Source organism: Anser anser, assembly GCF_964211835.1.
Source record: "Anser anser genome assembly, chromosome: 7".
In the NCBI taxonomy this organism is placed as follows: domain Eukaryota; kingdom Metazoa; phylum Chordata; class Aves; order Anseriformes; family Anatidae; genus Anser; species Anser anser.
The window spans coordinates 34,329,557-34,352,440 of record NC_139727.1 but is presented as its reverse complement, the minus strand read 5'-3'; the positions used below and the strand labels follow the sequence as shown (position 1 = coordinate 34,352,440).

Below are 22,884 nucleotides of genomic sequence, written 5' to 3'. Positions count from 1 at the left end.
CTCGAGCACTGGCTGTCCTAGATCCTCTTAAGCTATTGAAACAGAAACTAACAGGCAGATCCTGACCTGTAAGGCTCTGTTCTTGATGGATGTTCCCCAAAATTAGGAGTGTTAGTAATTTGTTGTGAGACTAGCAAGTGTTTTTGTAATTGTATGGCTGCCTAGAATTTTCCCTCTGTTCCACTTTCAGGTATAGATAATATTACTCTGAAAGTAAGTGCAAATGATGGAAGGATCTGCAGTCCCTGAACGCCTGGGGTGCTGGGTGTACATTTTGTTCAGGAGTCCTGTATTTATAGCATTTAAAGTGTTGCATGGCTTCAGCTTACTGTAACATTCTGGCCTGTTGTCAGGTTTCTGGATAACGCCTGTTGATTTGAAGGAGTTTGAAGACATTCATTCCATTGCCCTTGTTCAGGTTCTCTTTCAGGATGTGTTTTCCTAGTCTTGAGAAACAACCTGGCACGTAACGCCGGGTAACCGAACGGGCTGGGAGGCGATGCGAAAGGCAGAGGAGAAGGCAGCAGCCCGTACGTGGCTGATGGCTGTAACGTTTCTACTGCTGCTTATCCTTTTCTCAAGCAAGGTCAGCAGATCGCACCTGAGGCAGGTGTTTCACGGCAGCCACGCAATTGTCAGTGGCAGCTGTGACACTGACTGGTGTCTGGGCAAATCCACTTGGCTGCTGGGCAGGGCTCTGAGCAGCGGCAAGGACGCCGAGGCTGTCTGTGAGCGTGATGTGCTTGTCTTTCACCCACGCCGAATTTTCCAAGTCCTGCATATTAGAGTTGGATATCTGACACTGCTCCTTCTTCAGCTTGCTCTGTTACCGAGTCTGAGGTGAGCATCGTGGAGAAACATGATCTCTGTGTTGATAGTTCGGACTTACAGAACTAAAACTCAAACAATACTTTAAATAGCTTTGAGATGGCTTGATTAGATAAAGCAGATCTGCTGTAAACATTAGTGTTACCTAAAGGTACTCTCAGTGATATCTCCAGCAGGGCACGTTTCCATTTAACTGGCCCGTATAATCCCTATGGGTGAGACTCAAATTGAAAACCAAATGCTTCTGGAAACAAAATGAGGTGGGCAAAACCTTGCCTTACCAATGGATCGGTGTAGGACCCAGCAAACCAGCCTAGCAGCTGCCCCAACCGTGATCGATTTGCAGCATGGAAGATTGCCTTGTTTGTCTGTGGTTTGATTGGCACTGCCGGAACTTTGCTCTTAAAGAAATGCCTTCAGCTGCGGTCACATCTTCGTTTGGATGAAAACAGCAGCCAGCAACCACAACATCTGGAGTTACACTCTACATAAAACTACACCTGCCACTATCACAGTCAAATTTCTGGCGACTTTGCTAGATTACTGTAGTTAACTGGTGTTAACTAGTTACTACTGTTAACTACACAGATACTAAACATGATTTTCTACACCTATTTTAAAGGTCTTATCGTACTTTGTGTTTGTTGACTTTTTTGATGAAGTGTGATGATTTCCTGTCTCTAACCCCACACGTTGTACCTATGGTTTTTTGGTTTTTAGATCTGCTCATTCTCTTTAAAAAACAAAAAAGTGCCAGAAACTTTGAATATGCCTTCTAAAGGACAGACCACCAGTCTGGCACAAACATCGCAGGGTATCACTTTTACAGCATGTGATATTGACAAGCTCTTAATGCAATTTGACAAACTTGTTCTTTGCGGCAGAGGAGTAACTTTTATGGCCAGGGGAATTTCTTTATTCAGGGTAGGATATCCTGTTGGCTGCTCTGTTCTCTTCTGTAGTCACCTGCTCTGCAGATTTTATTCCACATACCTGTGTGTGCCTTTGTACACAGTAGCCGTCATTCCCCACCAAAACCCTTCCTGCTTGAACGCTTTCTTCATCTGTTAAGAGTGTACAAGCGTTTCCCACTTCAGTTGCTTGTGTGTAACCCTGCCTGGTTTTCAGAAACTTGTGAAGGCAAATCTTTCCATATGAGCTGATTAGGCTTTATCAGCCTGTAGTATGTTTAATTTCCCTTTCTGGCATACAGGGAGCCGTAGGACTGCAGGATACAAATTTGGAGTCTCAGTAAAAAAAAAACAAAAACCTTTGTACATAGTTGTACAGATTTGAGTAAAATTAAAGCATGTGGGAACATGGATGCAGTATCTGACTTAGTCTTCATTTGTAATGCTTGCCTTTGTATACTTACATGTGATTTTTCTTTTAAGGAACTGCTTGGTATCTGAACATTACAGCTTGCACGTGGCTAGTGCCACCAATGCCACGCTGCATCCTGCTGGGTTTACCTGGGTTTAGCAGAAGGGATCTTTGCAGAAGATCTTTGTGCATAAAATGGGGAACAATGGAAAAATCCAGTGCTTTTGACCTTTATTTTCACTCCTGGCAGCAGTTCCCAGGCCTTGCGCACGCTTTGCTCGTCAGCAGGTCGTTGCTTTTTGAGAGAGGGTTTGTGCAGCAGGTTTGGCCCCACTCCCTGTTTTCCAAGTGCCAAGTTTTGGGAGTGCGGCAGGAGCCACACCGACGAAGCTTCTGGTGTCGTCCTGCTACAGGGGTCCTTCTCTCTTTAGGGACCCGTCCGAAGCTGCCAAAGGCCAGGTGTGAATTCCCTTCTCCCAGCGAAGTGACTCCATTAGGATAGCTCAGCTCACCCAGGGCACTGCAGGCTTTGGCTCCTGCCTGTGCCCGCACAGACATGCCTGCCTGCAGTCCAGGGAGCAGCGAGGGAATGCCCTGCTTTTTTGGACAGCTATGCTTGCTTGTTGATCAAGTGAGGCTGAGATGCTGAATCTGAGGTTGGATTATGTGCTGATTTGACACGGAAGGGACCTCAATCTGCTTGAAGACTGCCCTGGTTTACAATATAAAAGCTAAAGTATAGGAATGCAGCATTGCTAAGGTTTTTCTTCTTCCTGTTTTTTAATATGCAGCTTTAGAAGGGAGGTTGATTAACTTTTTTATTATAAAAAGAGTGGGAAGTCTGACCATCTTGCTCTGTATACATGAAGTTGTCTTTTCTGGTTGTTTGTTAGGAGTTATAGTCATTACATACTTCTCCCCTTGTGACCTTGTTCTAGTAATAAGTGCTTTTTAGCATAGTAAGTATCCAATATAAAAACATCTAATTGAGATAATACCTATCATCTGTTGGCAAGTCCAGGTTCGGGAGACAGGCTGACAACTAAAAATCGGAAGACTAAGATATAATTAAAGGAGCCGTGGTACACAGAGCTACCTGCTTAATTGAGTACCGACGAAGTCTGCTGATGGGTGCTTCCAGGACAGCCCGTCCTGGCCAGGGAGCAGTTGGTGAGCGAGCAAGGACGTGTTAAGGAGGAGCAGGCTGTGTTTGCCCATGCTTTGGCTAGTTTAAAATAAGAACAAGGTTGGCTGCGAGTATGTTTTGGGTGGGTTAAGAGCTGTAGCCCAAAATATTCTGTTCTCCTCTTCCCAAATATTTTGTTTCCTTAGTCTTGAAATCAACTCGTAGCGTTGCCCTCCGCCTGCATGAAGATAGTCTGAAGCAAAGAAGTGTCATTGGGACCCTGCTGAATTATTTCCGTAAGACCGCTGTGTATCAGGAATAATTCTGTTCAGGATAAACTGAAGTCAGTGTCAGAGAATGGCAGTATCTCAAGGTATCTGATGCATATTTGGTATGCTTCTTCAGGGTTCACTGGAGACTAGTGGCTACAAAATAGGATTTTTACTGTCAGTATGTGTTACAGTGAAGATTTTTCAAGAAAATGATGCATAGTTGTTCTGGAATTTTAGTAGCACCTTTGGTAAAGCATCTTCACTTGTTTGTTTCACTCACCACTAATCTTTATTCTAGGGTAATTTAAGTATAGCATAATCTGAATGAGTCAAGAGGAGATGTAAGAAGTTTTCAGATGCCATTATCAGGTGTGCTGTGTGAAAGCCTCCACAGATTAGGGAGAAATTCCTGGCTCTCAGAGGAGGGTTAGGCAAGTCCTTGCACAACAGGGTATGTGGTTTGTCAGTCTGTCAAAATGGGGATACCACCTCTGGTCTGCCAAAGAGGTTTTCAAGGCTAAATGATCTATTTGAAATTGGCAACGTATAAAGTGATGCCTGGTTGCTGCTGGTGTTGGCTTTAGAGTGAAGAGATCGTTACCACCTTTGTGCAGGTTAGTGCTTCACTGAACCTTACCCAGGCTCTTGACTTTTATTTGAGGTGGTCTCAAAACTTCATTGTACATAAAACACTGGAAAAGCTTTCTATAAAACCACTATAAAAAAACAACAACAACAACAACAAAAAAAACACCTCTAATATTTAAAAAATAAGCATAACAAATCCACCAGCTTTTCATTTGCCCTTCATAATTTCAAAGTTCTCTTCTGCCTTTGTGGAGAAGCTGATATACAGCAGAAAAAGTGTGTGGTCATGTTTAAATTATTAGCTCAGTTTCCAGGCCTGGTAAAAACAGCAGTTTCTTCACTAGTGTTTAATAAACCAATCCTGAAAATCCCAAAGGTGGGATCTGTATGGAAGCATCATCCAGAAGTTGCTTCCCATGACGAAAGATGTTAAATAAGGTACTGGAACCTTCCTGCTTGCTAGCTGTATTGAAGGAAAAGATCATTGTTAATGACAGTAAGGGGTGGCCATGGTAAAAAGACACCACAGAAGGCTGCAGCACAAGCCTGGCGTGAAGCACCTGATGATTTTGTGGTTTTATGCCTTGACAAATGTGTCGTGCGTTACCATCTGCAGTACGAGAGGGAAGGGCTTCCTCAACCATGGCATTCAGATCCCCATCACGCGGAGGTGAGCTGTTCCACGGGGTGCCAGGGCGTTGTGTAAGTTCATCTCGTGCTGTGCTTTGCGGTAACTTGTTCTCGTGCCTGAAGGGCTTATGGCTTCAGAGTTGTTGGTTTGTGGAGCGCGTGGGGAGAGCTGTCAAGGGTGGGACAAGGCTGCGTTTGCATTTTTCAGTCGTTCGCAAAGCGGTGCGTGGCAAGTAGCAGTTTGCCTTAAGAAAGGCACGCAAGCACCGACAGCTTTCAAGTTCAAAGAGGCTGTATCTGGGGATACCAGTGGCACCCTTTTCTTGCCTCTCGGTGCCAGGTGCTGGAAATCTCTGCCTTCCTTTTCCTAAGAGGACCACAGAAATGGCTTAGCAGGGGGATGGTGATCAAGAGGCATGGCTTTTACACTCCTGTGCGAGAAGTAGGTCTTGTTTCACTTTACGTGCCCTTTCTTGCACAATCCTAGCCAAGGAGCTACAGCTGCCTCTGAATCCCAGATTCCTCGTACCTCACTCCTGCACCTCTAAAATGAAGTAACCTTGGAGAAAAGAAGGGCACTTTGATTATTATTTAAAAAAATAATGAAATAATTGATGTATTTCTGTGCTGGTGATGAGAGTAATAGACATGGCTAAGACAAACAGAGCAGCAGTGTCTTGGTCCTAGCTTTCAGAAGTGAGTTGTATTAATTTTGTTTCAACAGATTTTGAAACACTGGGGATAGAGGAGAACAGTAGTGCAAAGTGGAACCTTATTTCTAAGAGCTGCTTGTTTGAAAGTTTGGATATTTAAGCTAGAAGGGAGTAGCAGGTTTTCAAGTGGCTAATCCACCAGACTCTGCATGTTGATGCCTTCAGATATAGGGGAAGGTGTGAAGCTTAAGAGAAATATCCAACATCTCTGTCAGCTGAAAACTATATATTCCAACCCTTTATCCATTTGTAATTAAGATGGCTTAAAATAACACTGGTATAGTAGTGTAGCTTTTGCTTATATCCAAGAAAAAATGTGAAGGGTGCTTAGGTTCTTTATAGTAACAATAAAATCTCTATGGCCTTGAAGGCCAAACAGTCCGTACGGGACACGCTGAAAGAACGATAGGATCGGGATCCTGTGGCAATGAAGGTGTGTAGAAGGTATACATAAATAAGGCATGAAGGTAGTAGAATGAGTGGTTTACTGTATATTTTTGTGTGCCCTTTTTAACCTGGAAGCTTATTTGGTAGCCGATTAACTGTTTCTGCGTGTTACTTACTGGTTTGAAACAACAGACCTCCACATCCTGGAGGTTGATCCCTTCCCTGCTGATCCCTGCAGCTGAGTTCTTGTGTGATCTTGGGTAAATCATGCAGTCTTTTCATGTCTCCATTGTGGGGTGCAAAAGAAAAACGTATAAGGTGCCTAGCTACTCTGGAGGTACGCAGGTGTATGTATGCATAACAGCGCTGCACCAGCCATGCTTTCTAGCATTGATCTGTAACCTGAGCCAGTGCGGGCTTAAGCTGGTGTCTGCAAGGCAGTGCATTCACCTTGTAATTTCTGAACTCAATCAATAAGATTGTTTAACTCTCCATTGATCAAAAATTGATTGTTTTGGGAGCCACCATCTTTTTCAGACACTTTCCAATTACTTCAATTCTAAAAGGATATCCTGTTCATCCAGGGGCTGTTAATGAAGTTTATGACTCATGCTATTTAAGAAGTCTGTGTAGATAGCCAGAAGAGTTTCAAAGTGAATGAAATAGCTAATCTGAGTAAAAGAGAGACTGCAGTGTTAACCTTTTTTTTTCTTTATTTTTCTTCTATAGCTATTGGCGAATATGAAGAGCTTAGAGCAGAAAATAAGAAAACGAAAGAGGAGGTTTGTATCCAAGGATTATTTCTCTAATACTAAAGTGCTACATATCAGAACACTTTATTGATGGAGAGAGGTTGTCCTCTGCTTTTGTGAGCTCAACTGATTATTTCCAACAGAGTCACTGATCAGTACTTCTTGTTTTAGGTAATAATGTAAGTAACTCCCAGCAGCTGTTCCAGATGTTCTACTCCAGAAACGTTGCTATAACTGTGTGTATGTATATTTAGATGACTGCTGCTATAGCTGGTTTGTGTGTGGTTACAGTGTCAGCATGGAACAACTCGAGTGTTTAGATATTCTTAGGACAACTTGTTTCCCTTAGCTCTAAACAATGTTTTGTAACAACTTGATCTGCACACTGGAACTGACTGAAAACAGAATAGAACAACCCCTGCCCTTGCTCAGCCCCTCTAAAAATTCAGAGTGTAGGAATATGATTCCTGAAGATACTCAGTCCTCTCTCTCCACAAAATGCCTTTTGATAGGAGAGGAAGATGTCTTATCTCAGTCTGCACAGCAGTACTGCAGCATAAAACAGATTTGCAGTGTATCACATATCCTTTTGTGAAATATGTATGCCTGTCTAACTTGAAAAGAGACTTTGAATGTATGGACTGAACTTCATATGTTACTGCAGGCTTTATTTTTTAAAGTGCGTAAGTCCTGTAGTACAAAAATAATGTCCACTTTCTAGGTTGTCTATTGTAATTACGATAAGCTGTCTTCCTAGTAGGGAAATAAGTAAGCACATTCAGCCAGGTCTCTCTTCTCACCCAGGACTCTTGATCATTGAAGACACTTCTTTTCTGTGAGGAAACCAGCAAGAAGAGAGAACTTGGAGAGAGGCTTGATGGCAGTGTTGTGCTGTGTAAACCATTGTCAACGTGCAAAAGGGTTTTAGCAGATACCTGCCAAAAGAAACTGTGGCCAGTGGAAGTCTCTTATCAGTTCTGGATAGTGAGGAGGGCAGTGGCAGTTCTGCTCCTCTGTACTGCAAACAGAAATTTCCCCTTTCTGCAGTATCAGTGAGCTGAAGATGGAAGCTGTATGTTAATTTTCAAATCTTTATTAGCTGCCAGGGCATGTAGGTTTAGTCTTGCTTTTTGTCAAGTCATTTCTGAAGGGGTCATTTTAGCCTGCTTGTTTTAAATGTTGCAGTTCAAGGCTGTAACCTTGTCCTTCAACTATTTTCTCATTATTAAAGAAAACTTGAAGCTTATCTTCACATTTGAGCAATCGTTATGCCTACATCCACTGAGCTCAGCATATTCTGCTTCACTCCCTCTTACCTACTGACTTTCTTGTGTCTTCTGCTGTGCTTGTCACTGCATTCCCATTCTCCTGTCCTGTACCAGACCCTCAGATATCCCAGGAAACCTGTCCTCAATGTTCACTACCTGGAAAACTGTGGCAGTTAACTTCCTAGTGCTCAGGAGAAAAGGAGGGTGAAACTGAGGCAGACCACAAGCCCATCTGTAAGGGCTGTAAGATCGTGTAGAGTAACCTCCCCAGAGAGCTCTCCCGGCCTCCAAATCATTTGTAGCCCAGGGACTTGTTGAGCTGTCTGTGTTCTCTGTGTGTCTCCCCTCGAGCCCACGTTGATGGCTTGACTTCCACCACATGTGAGGAGTTCCACAGCTGGACTGCCTGCTGCATGGAGAAGGAGCTCTCCAGCTTTGTCCTGAAACTTACTCCTGCTACACCCACATTGGTGTTTCTTCAGCAAAGCTTTCTTTATGTTGGGGAAAGGGCAGGGATTGTTGAGGAGGGTTTCGTTGAACTTCATTTGTATTTACAAAATTTTTTTCAGAGGCAATTGAAATGAAAAGATTTGCTGCCAAAATCAAGATGAAATGTTCTGAGCTTACTACTTGCATTCTGCTTTTCTTTCTTCCTTACTCCTCTTTTTCACAAGATTTCTTTCTTATAACTGCTTCTCTGTAGTCACTCCCGCGGGTTTCTTTGGAAACCTGGTATGACGTTTTTCAAAATACTTGCACAACAGTTGGGCATCCTCCAGCACCGAGCACGTGCTGAACTCATTTGCCCAACTAGAAGATGGGGAGGGTGAGAACCTCCATCCTGCAGGTTGGTGAGCTTATGTAAGCAGTTCTGCTTAATGGTTTAAGTGCTTGGACTCAAGTGGTTAAGTGGGAGGCCCTGAGTGCATTTCTTCTGCATGAAAAGAATCCACCGATACAGAGTTCATGGTTATGTTTACTTACAGCGCTAATACTGGCAGAAACTATTGGAGGGCTGGGTAATCCTGAAAGCTCGTTAACACCTCTGTAACTTTATATCTTAGTTTATGCTTTGTAGGGTTAAACCTGATCTGGAGGAATTATAGCACAGGCTACCTCTGTCTGTGGATCTTGGAAGTTGTGAGTAAATTCCAGTACAATTTCTGCCATTGTCAGTCAGTATGAGTGTAAACTCCCTCTGTATCCATTAGGGACACAATTGCATTGATAGGAGGAAGGTAAGATAATTTTTTAAGGCAGATTTGTAGATGATTTGTGGAAAGTACCATGGAGTTAGATAATAGTCTGTGTGTATATGCTTTTGACACACTCAGTGGAATTTTTTTCTAAGTCACCAGGCCACCTGTGTGGCTCTGGAAGCTGAGCTATGTCCGTTTAATTAATGGAACAATGATCCTACTTTATATTAGAAACAAGGAACTAAGCGCCTTGCAGGCAGCTAACTTAAAATCACATGTAATTTTAATTTTTGAAAATTTTTGAAACTGTGTGCTTTTTATTCTTTTTTTTTTTTTTTCAAAATTGGAAAGTCAATTGATTTTTACATATGCTACTTTGCTCAAAACGCTATCACTTAAGAGGATGCTACTAACGTTGAAAATTCAGGAGCAAAAAATCAGATCTTTGATCCACAGTGTCTCTTCCCCATTCCCTTTTTTTAAATTGCTGGTTTGGAGAGCTCTGGTGGGGTCTTTGACAAAACTAGCCCAGGCATTTTTTTATTAGTATTTTTAAGTACTTAAAAAAAAAAAAAAAGGGGGGGAAAATGACACTGGCAGATTACTTCTCTTAGGTCACCCTTTGAATCCCTTTGAGTTAGTAACCAACTAAGCATGTGTAATAGTTCACAAAAAGAAATAAATAGGTAACTAGTGCTCAGTTGCACACACGTGTAGTTAATATGCAGTTCTGACGTATTCAGAGTCAGATCATGAATAAATATTTGACTACTTGCTAATCAGACAGAAATGACTCTGAACACTGGTTTTGACAGTGTTTTGTCATCCTGCCAGTAGGAGAAAAAAAAAAAGCAAGACAGCTTTCCCAAACAGTAGGTGTAATACTGTATCTCTGATAGATCATTCATGGTGTTTGCTCTGTTAAAGCACACATACAGAGTGGATTATATGTTTTGTCACCAAATGGGAACAGAGAAGGGATTCTGCCTCAATGACATGCTCATTCTTTCAAGGAGCATAGCAAATGTCATAGGATACTTGTGCACGCTGTGCCAAACTCATAATTTTAGAGCAAGCATTAAATCTGCATAAATTTTACAATTTGTGTAAAAGGGACAGAATGTATCTTGTGTTGCTTAGCAATGGCTTAATTGACGATATGGCTACCATGTGAACTTCTTGCATTTTAATATCTGGGCTGAACAGTCTCCTCCTTGTTTTTGCCCTTTGAAGGCCCTTTTCTGAAGTCAGTAGGACCTCATGTACAAAGTAGTTGGCAAAATAGAAGACTGTTAGATGAGAATAGACAAGAAACCCACTAATTGTCTCCCTGAAATCAGTGGCAGAGGGTCATCAGGTGGGTGGGAGCGGGTGTGCAGATCTGTGTACCCGCAGCCTTCCAGTTGCATTGCATTCATTCATTGCATGGCTGCATTCGCTGACTACCCGACATCGTCGTGTGGTATCAGGATCCCGTGCTGGCATGGAGCTCTCTTGGTATTGTGCTAGCTCCAAGTACACGCCGAGTCCATTTACTGCCATCACCTTGCTGTATAGGCAGTATTTGGTGTGAACACCCATACTTGACACGTAGATGATTTGTTTCTAAGTAGTCAGCATGTTAGTTGGTTCTCTCCATTAGAGCTGAAAGTATTGCCTCATATTGTGTGCCTAAAGGCAAAAATCTCTAATGGAGCTGGTCTGGCAAAGCTCCTGAAATTGGTTCTTTAAAGATGAAGAATCATAAGGAATTAGTTGCAAAATGAATTTTGGAAACTGAACTGTGACTTGTTTCTGAAAGTACAAATGCGATGACTTTTCATTACCAAGTAATGAACATTGACTCCTGCAGCTAGCTCAGGACTGAAATGTCTGTTGTCTATTACCCTTGGTTTTTATTGGGATAATGATGCTATAAATATTAGATTAAAAAGATTGGAAGTAAAATGATATAAAAGCTTATTTTGCTCTGCAGAGAAGCCAGAACTCTTAACGGATTAAAACCAGAACAAATGACTGACAGTCTGGGAGTAGTCTACTGTTTTTTTCCATTTGAGGGTACTCTTGAGTTTGGAGCTATCAGTTACTACTGACAAGGAGATAAATGCTTGAAAACTGTTTCTCTCCAACAATTCATGCACTTGAATGTGAAAAGTGAACAGTGTATTTTACAGGAGTATAACACCACTCTTCTAACATTTAGAGTGAGTTATATGCTGGTTAATTAACAGTTCTGTTGTATATGCCTCAGACTGCTTTTTTGACATGAGGTGGCTGTGAATTTTTACAGCTCCTGTGCTTTGTTGAGAGCAGCTAGCATACCTAAATTTGATATCTGTAAATACCTCATGATTTCAAGCGAAGATCTAGTTCTTTGAAGGGGAGATCGTGTTCATTATTATTAATCTTAATTATTTTATATGAACAGTTTACATAATTTCAAGTTTTAAACAGTGCAGGAAGTTAAAGACAATTTCAACTTCTCCTAATTTTTAGCAAAATTGGAGATCAACAAATTTTTGTTTTTGCAGGACCGTGTAATGGCCCTGCTTGAACAGGTCTGATTGCAAGACAAAAGACAAAGTGCTTTCCATTGATCATTTCAGCAAGGGCAACAATCTCCCATTCTCTTTTTCTTCCTGCTCTTTCATTCTGAAGCACGGTAGCAGCAAAGGGAAAATATTCAGAAAGCTGCAACTGGGAGCAGGAATTGCTCTGCTGAGCCCCAAACCTGCAGACCCTGATTGTGCAGAGAAACGTGTAGCTATCCGCAGAATAGTCGGCTTGTCGTGGTCCAAATGGAGCTCTCTGCAAATAGCACTCAAGGTGAAGTGGAACAGGTCATTTAACTTCCCCTTTCTCTGCGCAGGGAAAGCTGCTACACCTTACAGCACGTTACTGGAGGATTTCAAAAGGAGTTTCTTCTACTACTGGGATAGGGAGCGTACTGCGTCCTGTCCATCAGGGTTTCCGTCAGTAGGGAAGTATCTTGTTGATTTACGCAGGCAACAGATTAAATCTTTAAAATGCTATTCTTAAAATGCTATTTTTCTTTTCCTAACTGAGCATTAAAAGCACTTTCTCACTTGATGTGCAGCGGGCTGTAAGCTTGCAGAGCACAGAGAAGTCCGTGGGTGAAGTATGCCAGGGTGGTACAGTGTCTCTGTTGTAAAATGTGAAGAGGCAGCAGCAGCGGCTCACACTGCTCCCCCTTTGCAGTGCAGCTGTGCTCTGCAGGAACAGTCAGAAACACTTCCTTTCTGGGTCTTTTACTGCCTTCTGTTCTTAGACTGTGCTTCTACCGGTAAGGTAAGACACATTTCTGCTGAGGAAGCTGGGAGGGAGGGCAGCAAGCAGCAAGATTCATGCACGATTTCCCTTCCCCACTTTTCCTGTGCAGGACAACCATAACTGCTTCTTTATTAACAACCCACAGTGTCAGATGAAACAGCGAGTCCTCGTCCGGCACTGCTTGCTCCTTCTGCAGCTCTTCCTTGTTTCACAGACCTTCCTTCCTGCTCAGCCGCTGTCCCTCGTCTCGTCACCCCAGTGCCACAAGAGGAGAGCTTGCTTGCAGCTCCTGCTGCTCTCAGACGGCCGTCGGCAGCGGCTTCCAGTGCCGGCGTGGAGGTTACTCCTGTGGCAACACCGCTGGCATCCTCCCCCTGATCCTTCTTTGGGCCTCATCCAAAGTTCCTTGGGGCTGATAGAAGGGCTCTCTTGAATTTGGCTGCCCTTGAATCGCGCTGTCTCCCTTCTTGTTACTTAACAGCAGGCTCCTTTCCCAGCCAGCTCAAAGTGGGTCCTCATGTGGAAAAAGTGAAAATCGAGCAAAATCATTTCGGCTTTCTTCTTTTCCCAATTCTGTTCCAGTGATTGGCATCCTTGTAATTGCAGGAGTAGTTGCGCTGTGAGGAACTCAGTCACACAGATCTCTTCCAGAAGTTAATTTTTGATCTTGAACGTGCACAGCCGCATGTGAGGAAGAATGCCCGGTGCACCATGAGCGTGAAACACGTTATGTGCCAGTCATACTTCCCCTTGGGTCATGGGGTTTTCACAGTGCGGTTAATCACTGACTGTGGCTCTTGTGAAGTTTACTCACTTCTCTGGAATCTTTCATTTGCTTATAAGTGGGGTTTTATTAGAAAAGTCTATTTAATGTCTGTTTTGTTCCTTGAAGAAACCTTTTTGTCATAAGATCAGTGGCTGCAACCCTATGTAGTGTTAGCATTAACCTGAAAATTAATAAAACTGAGGTGGTGAGAAATCATCAAGGTATGAAAAAGAGTATCCTTCCCTTCTCAAGGGTTACTCTTTGCTCACAGTGTTAGGAAACTGAGAGGGGTGTCCCTGTTATTGGTCTGGGGTATTTTTTTGCACGTGGTAGGTATGGAAATGTATAGCATTGGCTAAATCTATTTGTGTTAAAGAAACTAGACTTAAAGCATATTCATGACATGCAAAATATTACTTTTTCTGTTGCGTGGTACATGGATGACTGTTTATAGCAGTCTGGGATAAATGTAGCTTTTCTAAAATATTTCCAGAGTAGCTTGGAATTGGAGCCTAAAATCAAGTCTAACTTGTCATTTTTGTTGAGAAATACTCTGAGTAACAACTTTTTTATTTAGAGCTCCCACCAATCCTATATGACTGAAAGCAAAAATGATGCTTTGATAGGCTTCTGTACATTATTGTTCAGCAGCTGATCTTTGATTTTCACATGTTGTGGCTGACTGCTAATTAAAATAACTGGTGTTTCAGTGTTTCACTTCAGTTTTCTCTTTTCCTAGTGTGACAAAATCAAACAAGAACGAGATGAGGCTGTCAAGAAACTGGAGGAGTTCCAGAAAAGTAAGTTGATATGTTAGTGGAAGTTTGTTTCTATAGACTTACGAATATAGATCTGCAAACTATAAAGCAGTGTTAAGAATGCCGAGAGCGAGGTCCGCTTGCTGTTTCTCCTTCAAAGCCTCGTTTGAAGCAGTTAATCCGGTAAGATTTTGGTCATCGTCAGACTGACTGGTGTCACAGCACTTACAGGTTGACCCAGGTGGCCATTCGTAAGGTGCAGAGTGGTGAAAAAAACAGTGGTACAAACGTGGCTCTAACTCACCAGGGTTCTGCAAGTGACATTGGGAATAATATGTGCTTGGATTGAGGAGGATTTGACCCTACTGCTGAAACTGCTGCTGCTGAGGATAATATTTTTATCATGAAGACAGAAAAATTACTTTAAGCATAGACATACCATTAAAGGTTTTTAGGCTGCACTGATGTCCCTTGATAACTTTTCGGGCAAGTTCCGTCTTGTCTGGGCTGTGAGAATGTCAATATTCAGTTTTACACTTTTATGGTAATGGTTCTATTGAAACTGTACGGTGTCTGGAAGCAACAAAGCACATCTAATGGGAGTGGAAGTATTCTAGTGGAATAGCTCCTTAGAAGAGACAATTACAATAGGATTGTGGTCTGTTATGTCTGGTTTGTGCCAGTACGGTGAACTGCACGATGAAGCATTAGAAATGTGGATGAAGTTAATGCAGGATAAGGAAATCACATGGTCTATACTTTTGTGTGTGTTAATAGAGGAATTTGCTCACTTCTATTTTATAATTGTTCATATGATACAATTATGGAAAATAGTGTAAGATCAACAGGAATCATCTACTGCCTTAAATGATCTTAGATAACTATTCTGTGAGGCAAGAATGTTCTCTAAGAAGTCTAATTCCTCTGGAAAAAATTGCAGCCTGTTTTGTTTTTGTTATGATAAAGGAATACCAGAGTGTGGCAGAAAATGTCAAGTAGTTAAGACTTAAAATTTGAAGTAATATTTGATGTTGTAAAATTTTATAGGTTTCTTTTATCTTCCTTTCACACTTTTAAAGGACATACCTTGTAAACATAGTGATAAAATGCCAGGAATATTAGGATTTTAAGGCAATAATAGAGCCCATTATTTGAACGACAATATAAAAGGCAATTATATTGATGAAGAGCTACATCGGCTTTGTGTCTGTGAATAAACTTGGCCTGTACTCAGCTTCTATTTGTTCTCCTGGCATAAACACATATTGTGTGTGATTCCAGTTTAATGGGGCCCCGTTTGTATGCCAAGCAGCTGCATTTTAGGCCCTATTGCGTGATTTCATAGCTCTCTGAAAATTGGTTCTATTGAGCACAAGAGGTAGAAGGTGGTGGTGGGGGGGAAAGCTTCAACACACAATCATTTCTTTTCAATTGGAGCCAGCAAGGTTGATGACAACATGACCATTGTGTTATAATGATAAGACCACTAAGGATCTGTACCTCTCATCAAGGCTTTCACACAACAGCAGATACAATTTAATTCACTGCTCTGTCAGCAGTGCTGATACCATTATGCCGTCTGTCTCCACAGTTATAATCACTGTCCTCCGAGAAATGCAGTTGAAATGATCTTGAGCAGTCAAAGAAACTCTCAATTAAGGCTGCCACTTCCAATGTGTCAGATTGTGTCTTATGCACTTGGTACAATTTTCACTTCCAATCCTGTTTATTTACAATGTCTACCAGTAATTACGCTTAACATGTCATTTAGTGAGGGTGCCCCTGCCAAGGAGATTGTTGGGTGCTGCAGTACCATTGAGTGGGAGTTTCTCGCAGTCAATGCCATCAGCGGCTTTTAGTCCCTGATGGGATGCAGTAGTAATGTTGATAATGCAAGTATCGTGCTCATCAAGTCATAATTAGATGCCACTCAAATGTGCCACTTGTAATAACAGTGTTGATTCATGTTTTCTCGGTGACTGCAACTACTAATTAGTTAAGTGGTTTTTGGTTGGCCTGCATTTGCTGCGGATTATTATTACCCCTGAAAAAAACTGTCAAGGTTAGAGATGTTTCAGGCCACTTAGTGCTGCTTTATGAATTTTAATATTGACATAATAAGAACTTTGGACAGACTTAGGAAATAATATATTTTTGTATTTAATTTTGAAAGAATTTTTTCCCCTGAGTTAATCATAATTGCAGGTTAATTAAGCTTAAATGAACCAAGAGTAATCTCTAGTTCTACCATGTGAGCCCGATCCTTGTTTCCCAACTTTAGCTGGCTTTGCTTGAGGGCGTTCGATTCCTGTCTGTGAAATGGGAGCAGCGCTGTATCTCCGCTGGTCCCTCATCCCGACTGAAGCACTTCATTGCTCCAAATTCCTAGAGCTAGGTGGAATGAAAGCAGAACCAGTATGGATGTGTATGTGTTACCTGAAGCTTTTCCTCTTCTAGATTAAATGTAGCATCGTGTATGGCATGCTTAGAGCACATAACTTCTCTAAAACCAGAAAAAAAATGAAAATCCAAGACAACCAAAGAAAGGTGGGGTGGTTCTGCTCTTAGAAGACTTTGTGAATACAGTTTGTGGACCAAGATTTCCCAGTTCTCCCCTGCTCTATTTTTTTTTCCTGCTTTAAAGGGGAGTTAGCAGACAGCACTTGAGAGAAGCTCTGGTTTTTGAGCCCCAGGCCTTTGGATCAGACAATTTAAGGAACACCATGAAAACTGCTTATATATTATATACCTTATTTCTTACATGCAGCTACCGATTTCATAGCAAACTCCAATGTGTTGCTGGTTTCCTGTGTCATTAACTATAATGTTAGTTAATGCTGGATAAGCAGCAGTAAAGCTGCATAAATAGACTTTGTCAACAGGCTGCGCTTTCCTATTCAAAAGGCCTGTTTTGTAGTTATTAAGATGATCTCTGGATATATCAGAGGGGGTTAAGTATCTCTCTTCAGTTTTTAGGCAAAAGTCTTAGAAGAAGGCAGAAGGCACATACTATCCAGTGGTATGAAATGGTTAGTTTTTAAACCTTATCTCTATGAAAATGGAAGGAAATACTAGAGAAAGTCCTCCTTATTCCTACTGTATTCTGCCAGCCTTGTTCCTCTTTCAAAGTGGTAAGCTGAAAATGGTCCTTGCTGCTCACTGAACTTCTGACACTGGGCTGAAAGGAACCTGCCATGAAGTGCCTTGCAGAATTAGAGTCCAGCTGTCCTTAGAAATGGGAAATTTGGTTTCCTGCTTTGCCTCAGAACCGCTGTGCATCTTGAAACTTTGTCACGTAGAAGGCTTTCAACACTAGTTAAATACCTACATATTGCTGAAAGTTGAGGAGAATCGCAAGCAAAAATGCACTTGTGCTTTTAAAATTCCTCTAACTTGCATCGTTCTCCTATGTTACTAAATAAGCTTTGTTCTTTAACTTCATGGTCAAGTTCATCCTGTAGGATTGTGAAGGCAGGGTGTGAGACCACAGCGCTCACCTCAGTGCACACTCAAGTGCAAAGAGACCTTAGATAAGCAATTGAGACGCTACAGCTATATGGTAATGTGGAACTTGGGTTGTTCAGCTGAAGTTGTCAAAAGTCATACAGTGCGAGCAGTGTTGAATTTCCATCAGTATTGCGTCCATCAGGGCATACCCCAGCTGCTACAGCAGGCTTCAAAGCTGATAGGGCAGAAAGAGGGGAAGGAGCAGGGCTGTGCTAGTCATTTAAACTGATTCTTTGGAGCACGTGTTGCATGAGGCATCACAAGTATAGAAGCTTCGGTCACTCCTTTCTCTGTTTCCTAGTAAGCCCTAGGTCTGTGCTGTACATCCATCCTGCAGCTTTTCTTCTGCCTTGTGTTCAGCAACTGTGATGATGTTCAAAATACTATTTAAACCCGAGGACTGGAAGGTGAGAATAATATCTTTGTAAACTGAGTTAATCTTGCTGTTTCTGAAGATCAAAACATCAATATTTTTAAAGTTGCATCCATGCCAAATGTTCAGGAGAATTACTACGGCAATCTTAAGGAGCAATCCTAATGATATGACTCCACTTAGGACTACAGCTTAGGACTTTGCCAGTTTAGGACTACAATTTTTCAAGTGTTAATGAAATAAATGTTAATGAAATAATTTTTTCAGGTGTTAATGAAATAAATGAAGATGGCCAGGGAGGCTTCTGTTGGCCTTCTACTTCCTTAAGTTTTTGTTCCATTCTCCAGTTCCATCTCTAAGGCTGCAGGCACGGCTTCAGAGAGTTGCTTAAAGCAATCATCCAAATATTCAGTGTTCAAAGCAATTTGTCTGTACAGATGTTCTAATTATGTACTTCGCAGTGTTTGAAATTTTTACATAGAAGGTTAACAGAAAAAGATGTAATATTTCTGATCATGGGATGCATGTGTCAAATGCAGGAAAACACTGACTAATGTTTAAATTCTCCTCCTAGTTTCTCACATGGTTATTGAGGAAGTAAACTGTATTCAGAATCATCTTGAAATTGAGAAGACGTGCCGTGAAAGTGCTGAGGCTTTGGCTTCTAAGGTGAGAACTACGGTGATTCCGTTTCATCTGATTTCCTTTTTTTTTTTTTTTTGTTAAAACTTGATATTGTGTGCATGTCCCATATATGTTTTTGCATAATCTTGTAGATCTGTGAAATTGTTTTGAAGTGGCAAAAACTGTAAGTCATATGGGAGATGCGAAATACAGTTCCTGCCCTTGGGGGGGAAAAATACCCATTTTAATTTAATTTCTATTTTGGAACAGTAAGTCATGGACCATCTTGCTGATATCTAGTTTTTATATGCATTTAGGTTAAATGGAAAACAAGTTTTAGAACTGTCCTGCGTGAGATATAAAACAATAATGAGCATTTCAGTGTCTAAATCAAATGGAAAAAGTCAACCACTGCATTACATTTCAGGTGATTGTTTATGAAAGCAAAGCAAGGGCAGGGGAAAGGTGACCTCCGCTGCTCTGTTGATTGCGTCTAGTCTGATGAATTTAGCAAGTGTGTAATTTTCTATATTCCATCTCATCAGAAGTGCATTATTATTAAAGAATGTTTTTATCTCTGTGTTATATATTTTTGGTTGTGTAAAATGCATCTGAGCCACTTCATCAGAAAATGGATTACAGCAATTTTGAACCAAATTTCATTAGCAATGCTGACTGCCTTCTCCCTCCCCCCACTCCCCATCCCCTGCCCGAAGTACATCTTTAGATATGGTAAAAATCACACCAGCAAGAAATCACTTTAATTTAGATGCATTAGCAATGTACTTTCTGGAGGTATTTACTTAATTGTTTGCATAATGACACTATATTAGAATTCGTAAGATAGACAATCAGCATCTAAGTAAGAAAATGAATGTATTTATGTAACTTTTCTTCTTCTCTGCACTTTTTCTGTAATGGAGGTCCAGGGGCAGTTCCAAGACTGGCTTTATCCCCTAGTGGTGCTTTGCCAAAGTGGATTTGTTTGTTGCCATAAACCATGTAAGGTTCCCCACACCACCCTGCCCACTTGCTCCGTTTTGTTCTTTGGGAATGAGGTGAAGTTCTTGAATGAACCTCCTGTAGTTAGGGGGCTGAGGAAAGAATCAAAGATGATTGCTCAGGCAAGAGTTCAGGGCAAGCCTAACCGTTCAGTATGTGTTTTATTTCAATGCGAAAGCTGGACTTGTGAACTACACGTTGACCTGGATATGTTGCATGTCATTAGTGGAAAATTGAACCTCATTCTTAGAGCTGAATGCAGATAATGCTTGGCCGGTGGGTGGGCAGACACCCCAACACCCACCTCACCACTCCTGAGATTATGCTGAGCCTGCTGAGACGTGGGGTGTCTATATGCAGAGCAGCGAAAGAAATTTGGAGAGTGAACATTTGCAGCAATCCCCATTGTTTGTTTTTTCCTGGTGCTTTGGTCCAGATGGAAATACACTATAAAACCTCTTCTGTATCAACCACCAACCAGGCATGTGCTTAAGCATCCACCCTGGAGTGGTTTCTGGCTTGTGGTCTGACGCACAAGGAATTGGTGTGTGGTATAGCTTTCATTTTACATATCTTGACTTTACGGTAGTAACTCCTGAGAATTGAAAATAATCTGAAATAATTTTATAGTAATTTTGTCCACATTGGAAGTGTAATTGTAGTGTGTATTATTTGTAGTTCATAAGCAAAAAAAGCTGATTTTCTGTGACCAGTTGATACAGCTGGCAAAATCAGACGAGCTTTCAGGAGCACAGTCCCTTTGTTCAGATCATTCAGTTAGGGCTCTTGTTGATACTGGTACATGCTGAAGGGTTCAGAGCTGAAGCAGCTATCAAAAAGGCAGCATAGCATTAAATAAACTTGATAGTTGATTTGATTTAAATCTATACAGGGTACTTATTAGTCAAAAGTACCAGAGAGGAATATGTCTTCCCTGATGGAAGGAGGGCATAGTTGAAGTATCATGTTGAATTCAAACCTTTTCAGAGGAGAAAGAGGGGAAGTTTCCCATCTTTAGACCATTTTAATGTTGAATGGAACATTTAAGCAAATGTCACTTTGTCTTGCTCTTTGTTTGCTAGCACTTTCAAATAAGGGTGAAAAAAGCTATTTTTTTCCTTGCACAGCAGCATAAAGATAGACTAACTAGCTTCTTACTGTTTGCACTTCTGAACTTTCAGCTGAACAAAGAAAACAAGACCTTGAAAAGAATTAGTATGCTTTATATGGCAAAACTGGGCCCGGAAATTATCACTGAAGAGATTAACATTGATGAGGAAGATCCAGCCCCAGATACAGAAGCCAACTCTGGATCATGCAATTCTGTGCGTTGTCAACAGCAAATAAAAGGTAAGCATTGTTGCTGAGCCTACAACACCAGAGCCGGCGTGCTCTAAAGGATGGCTGCATTGGCCTGAGACTAGAGATCCATCTGGCTCTGTGTCAGGCTTCTCAGAGTGGACATCAAAGGATTTCCAGGGAGGACTGTAAGGACATGGTAGGCCTGTAGTGATAATGCATAATGTATATGATGGATATATGTCCTGCTAAGTAAATTACAGGAAAATGGGATCTACGCAGCCAAGAGAGCTCAACGTTACTGAGTTGGTAAAAGAAACGTTTCTTTAGGTCCGTAACGAAGTGAAAGGTAAGCGGAAGGACAAGGTCACCTCGGTATTTACTTCAATTGTAGTGTCACTATTTCAAAGATTGTAAAGCAGGACTCTCCATTGATATTGCCATTGTGTACCTTTGTATACACAAACTTTGTTCATATTCCAGAGTTCCTGCCAAACAAGCAAATTAGAAAGGGACTGTTGTACCAGGGAAAACAGCAAAGCTTGGGAACATGGAAGTACACTGCTATGAGAAGTCTGTGCAATATGCAGAAATTTCTCGGTTCTTTTTGATAGGCTATTTGTGTTTTATTAGTAGAAAATTTGCCTTTCTTTCTAGTCTAACCTCACAGTGAAGTTATTGTGATTTTGTATATATCTTGCTATATCACAGTGTCCAGAAAAGGGGAATGCACACATTCTTCATTCTGATACAGAGAGAGATTAAATGGTTTCACTTAAACAAGCAAAAACATTCATTTTTTTAATAATAAGTTACAGTAGCAAACACCGTGCAAGTACAAATGTCTTGAACTCAACCTGACCTTGTTGATTGTTGTCCGTTTGAATGTTGTAGCCTCAGTGAAGCAGTACAAAGTATCACTGAAAAAAAAAAACAAAACAAACACTAGTATTTTAAAAATGTTTAAAAAACTAAAACAGTAAACCTCACAGAACACCCAAGAAATAAGATGTCGTATACCTTTTTATAATAAACAATTTTACGTACTCCAGGTGTAGGGAAGGAGGCAGAGAATGGTGTGACCCACGTCATGCAACCCATCCGAATCTCAAATAAGATTCTGGAGTTCCTCCTGTCTTTTAATGGAGAAAGATGTCAAGGATACTGTTAGAAGGGGCAGAGATTCTGGCTGCAGGTCAAAGGACAACGTTGTTAGGAACGGTAGCAGGACCAAATGAGAAAAATATTTGAAGAAATGCTCTGCTGTATATGGTCTGTGCCTTGCCGAAGCATTCATTAAAGAATAAATGTGGCAGGAGTTGTAAAGGATTTAGAAATCTTGACTTCTGTTCCTTTCTCCAGCACAATTATTAAATGTTAATGGTCCTACTTTTACAAGTGCTGAGTATTTTAAAAGCATTGGCATCCCATTTGCTAGAGGAAAAGATATTCTGCTCCTGTGCCTGGAGAAAAGTGGGTGTGTGTATGGTAGCAGAGTGATCTGACCACATGTACCAAAAAGCAATATCAGGGCTCTGTCCCCAGACTAAGCCAAACTGCGTGGCATTAGTCTTGAGGGAAAAATCTGGTAGCATCTAGGATTATCTGCGAAGCGTAAGATCACGTGCAATGAAAGAGGTGTTTTCAAATCTCCCCTTGATGCTCTCTGGTGTTACCCAAGTTGGTATGGATATGCTTCCTTCTCTATATGTTGAGGCTGATATATGTACTGTAGTGCCTGACTTAACCCAGTTACCATAAATTTCAGAATCTTTTTTCCATTAATTTCACTGGAAAGCACACATCCGTAAAACAGAAGATTTGGTTCAAGAATCTTCTGGGAGAACAAGAATTTTTCTTTCCTTTACAACGTCTGTGCCATTAATTGAGAGGAAAATAAATTTGAAGCTCCTGAACTGGGAGGGGAGGGGAGGGGAGGAGGAATTGACATTTAGGAGATCTGAAACCAAACAAAATGACATCCAGTATGTTGTCGTCATCTGCAATTGATTAGCAACAATTTTCTTAACTGGTGGCTGGTATTCAATGAACAGCAGTGCTATGAAATACTGGAAGCAGGTGGGGAATGAGAGCACTTACTGAAAGCTAATATATATCAATAAATTCATATTTTGTGGTGTTTTTCTGTTAACCTAAACCTTGATATATTATGTATGC

At 41.2% G+C, this 22,884-nt stretch overlaps 1 protein-coding gene across 2 annotated transcripts in view; it reads left to right on the top strand.

Annotated features, from left to right (window-relative positions):
- The window catches only part of SHTN1 (shootin 1), a 61,655-nt gene that overhangs the window by 1,738 nt on the left and 37,033 nt on the right, over window positions 1-22,884 (top strand). Inside the window, exons 2-5 of one of the 2 annotated variants that reach the window (XM_083844143.1) lie at window positions 6,597-6,649; window positions 13,883-13,943; window positions 18,356-18,450; window positions 20,589-20,757. In XM_083844143.1, coding sequence (XP_083700269.1) covers window positions 6,597-6,649; window positions 13,883-13,943; window positions 18,356-18,450; window positions 20,589-20,757 — 378 coding nt within the window. Of the gene's footprint in view, window positions 1-6,596; window positions 6,650-11,989; window positions 12,396-13,882; window positions 13,944-18,355; window positions 18,451-20,588; window positions 20,758-22,884 lie in introns of those variants that run through there. The other variant, XM_083844142.1, reaches the window with a different exon arrangement.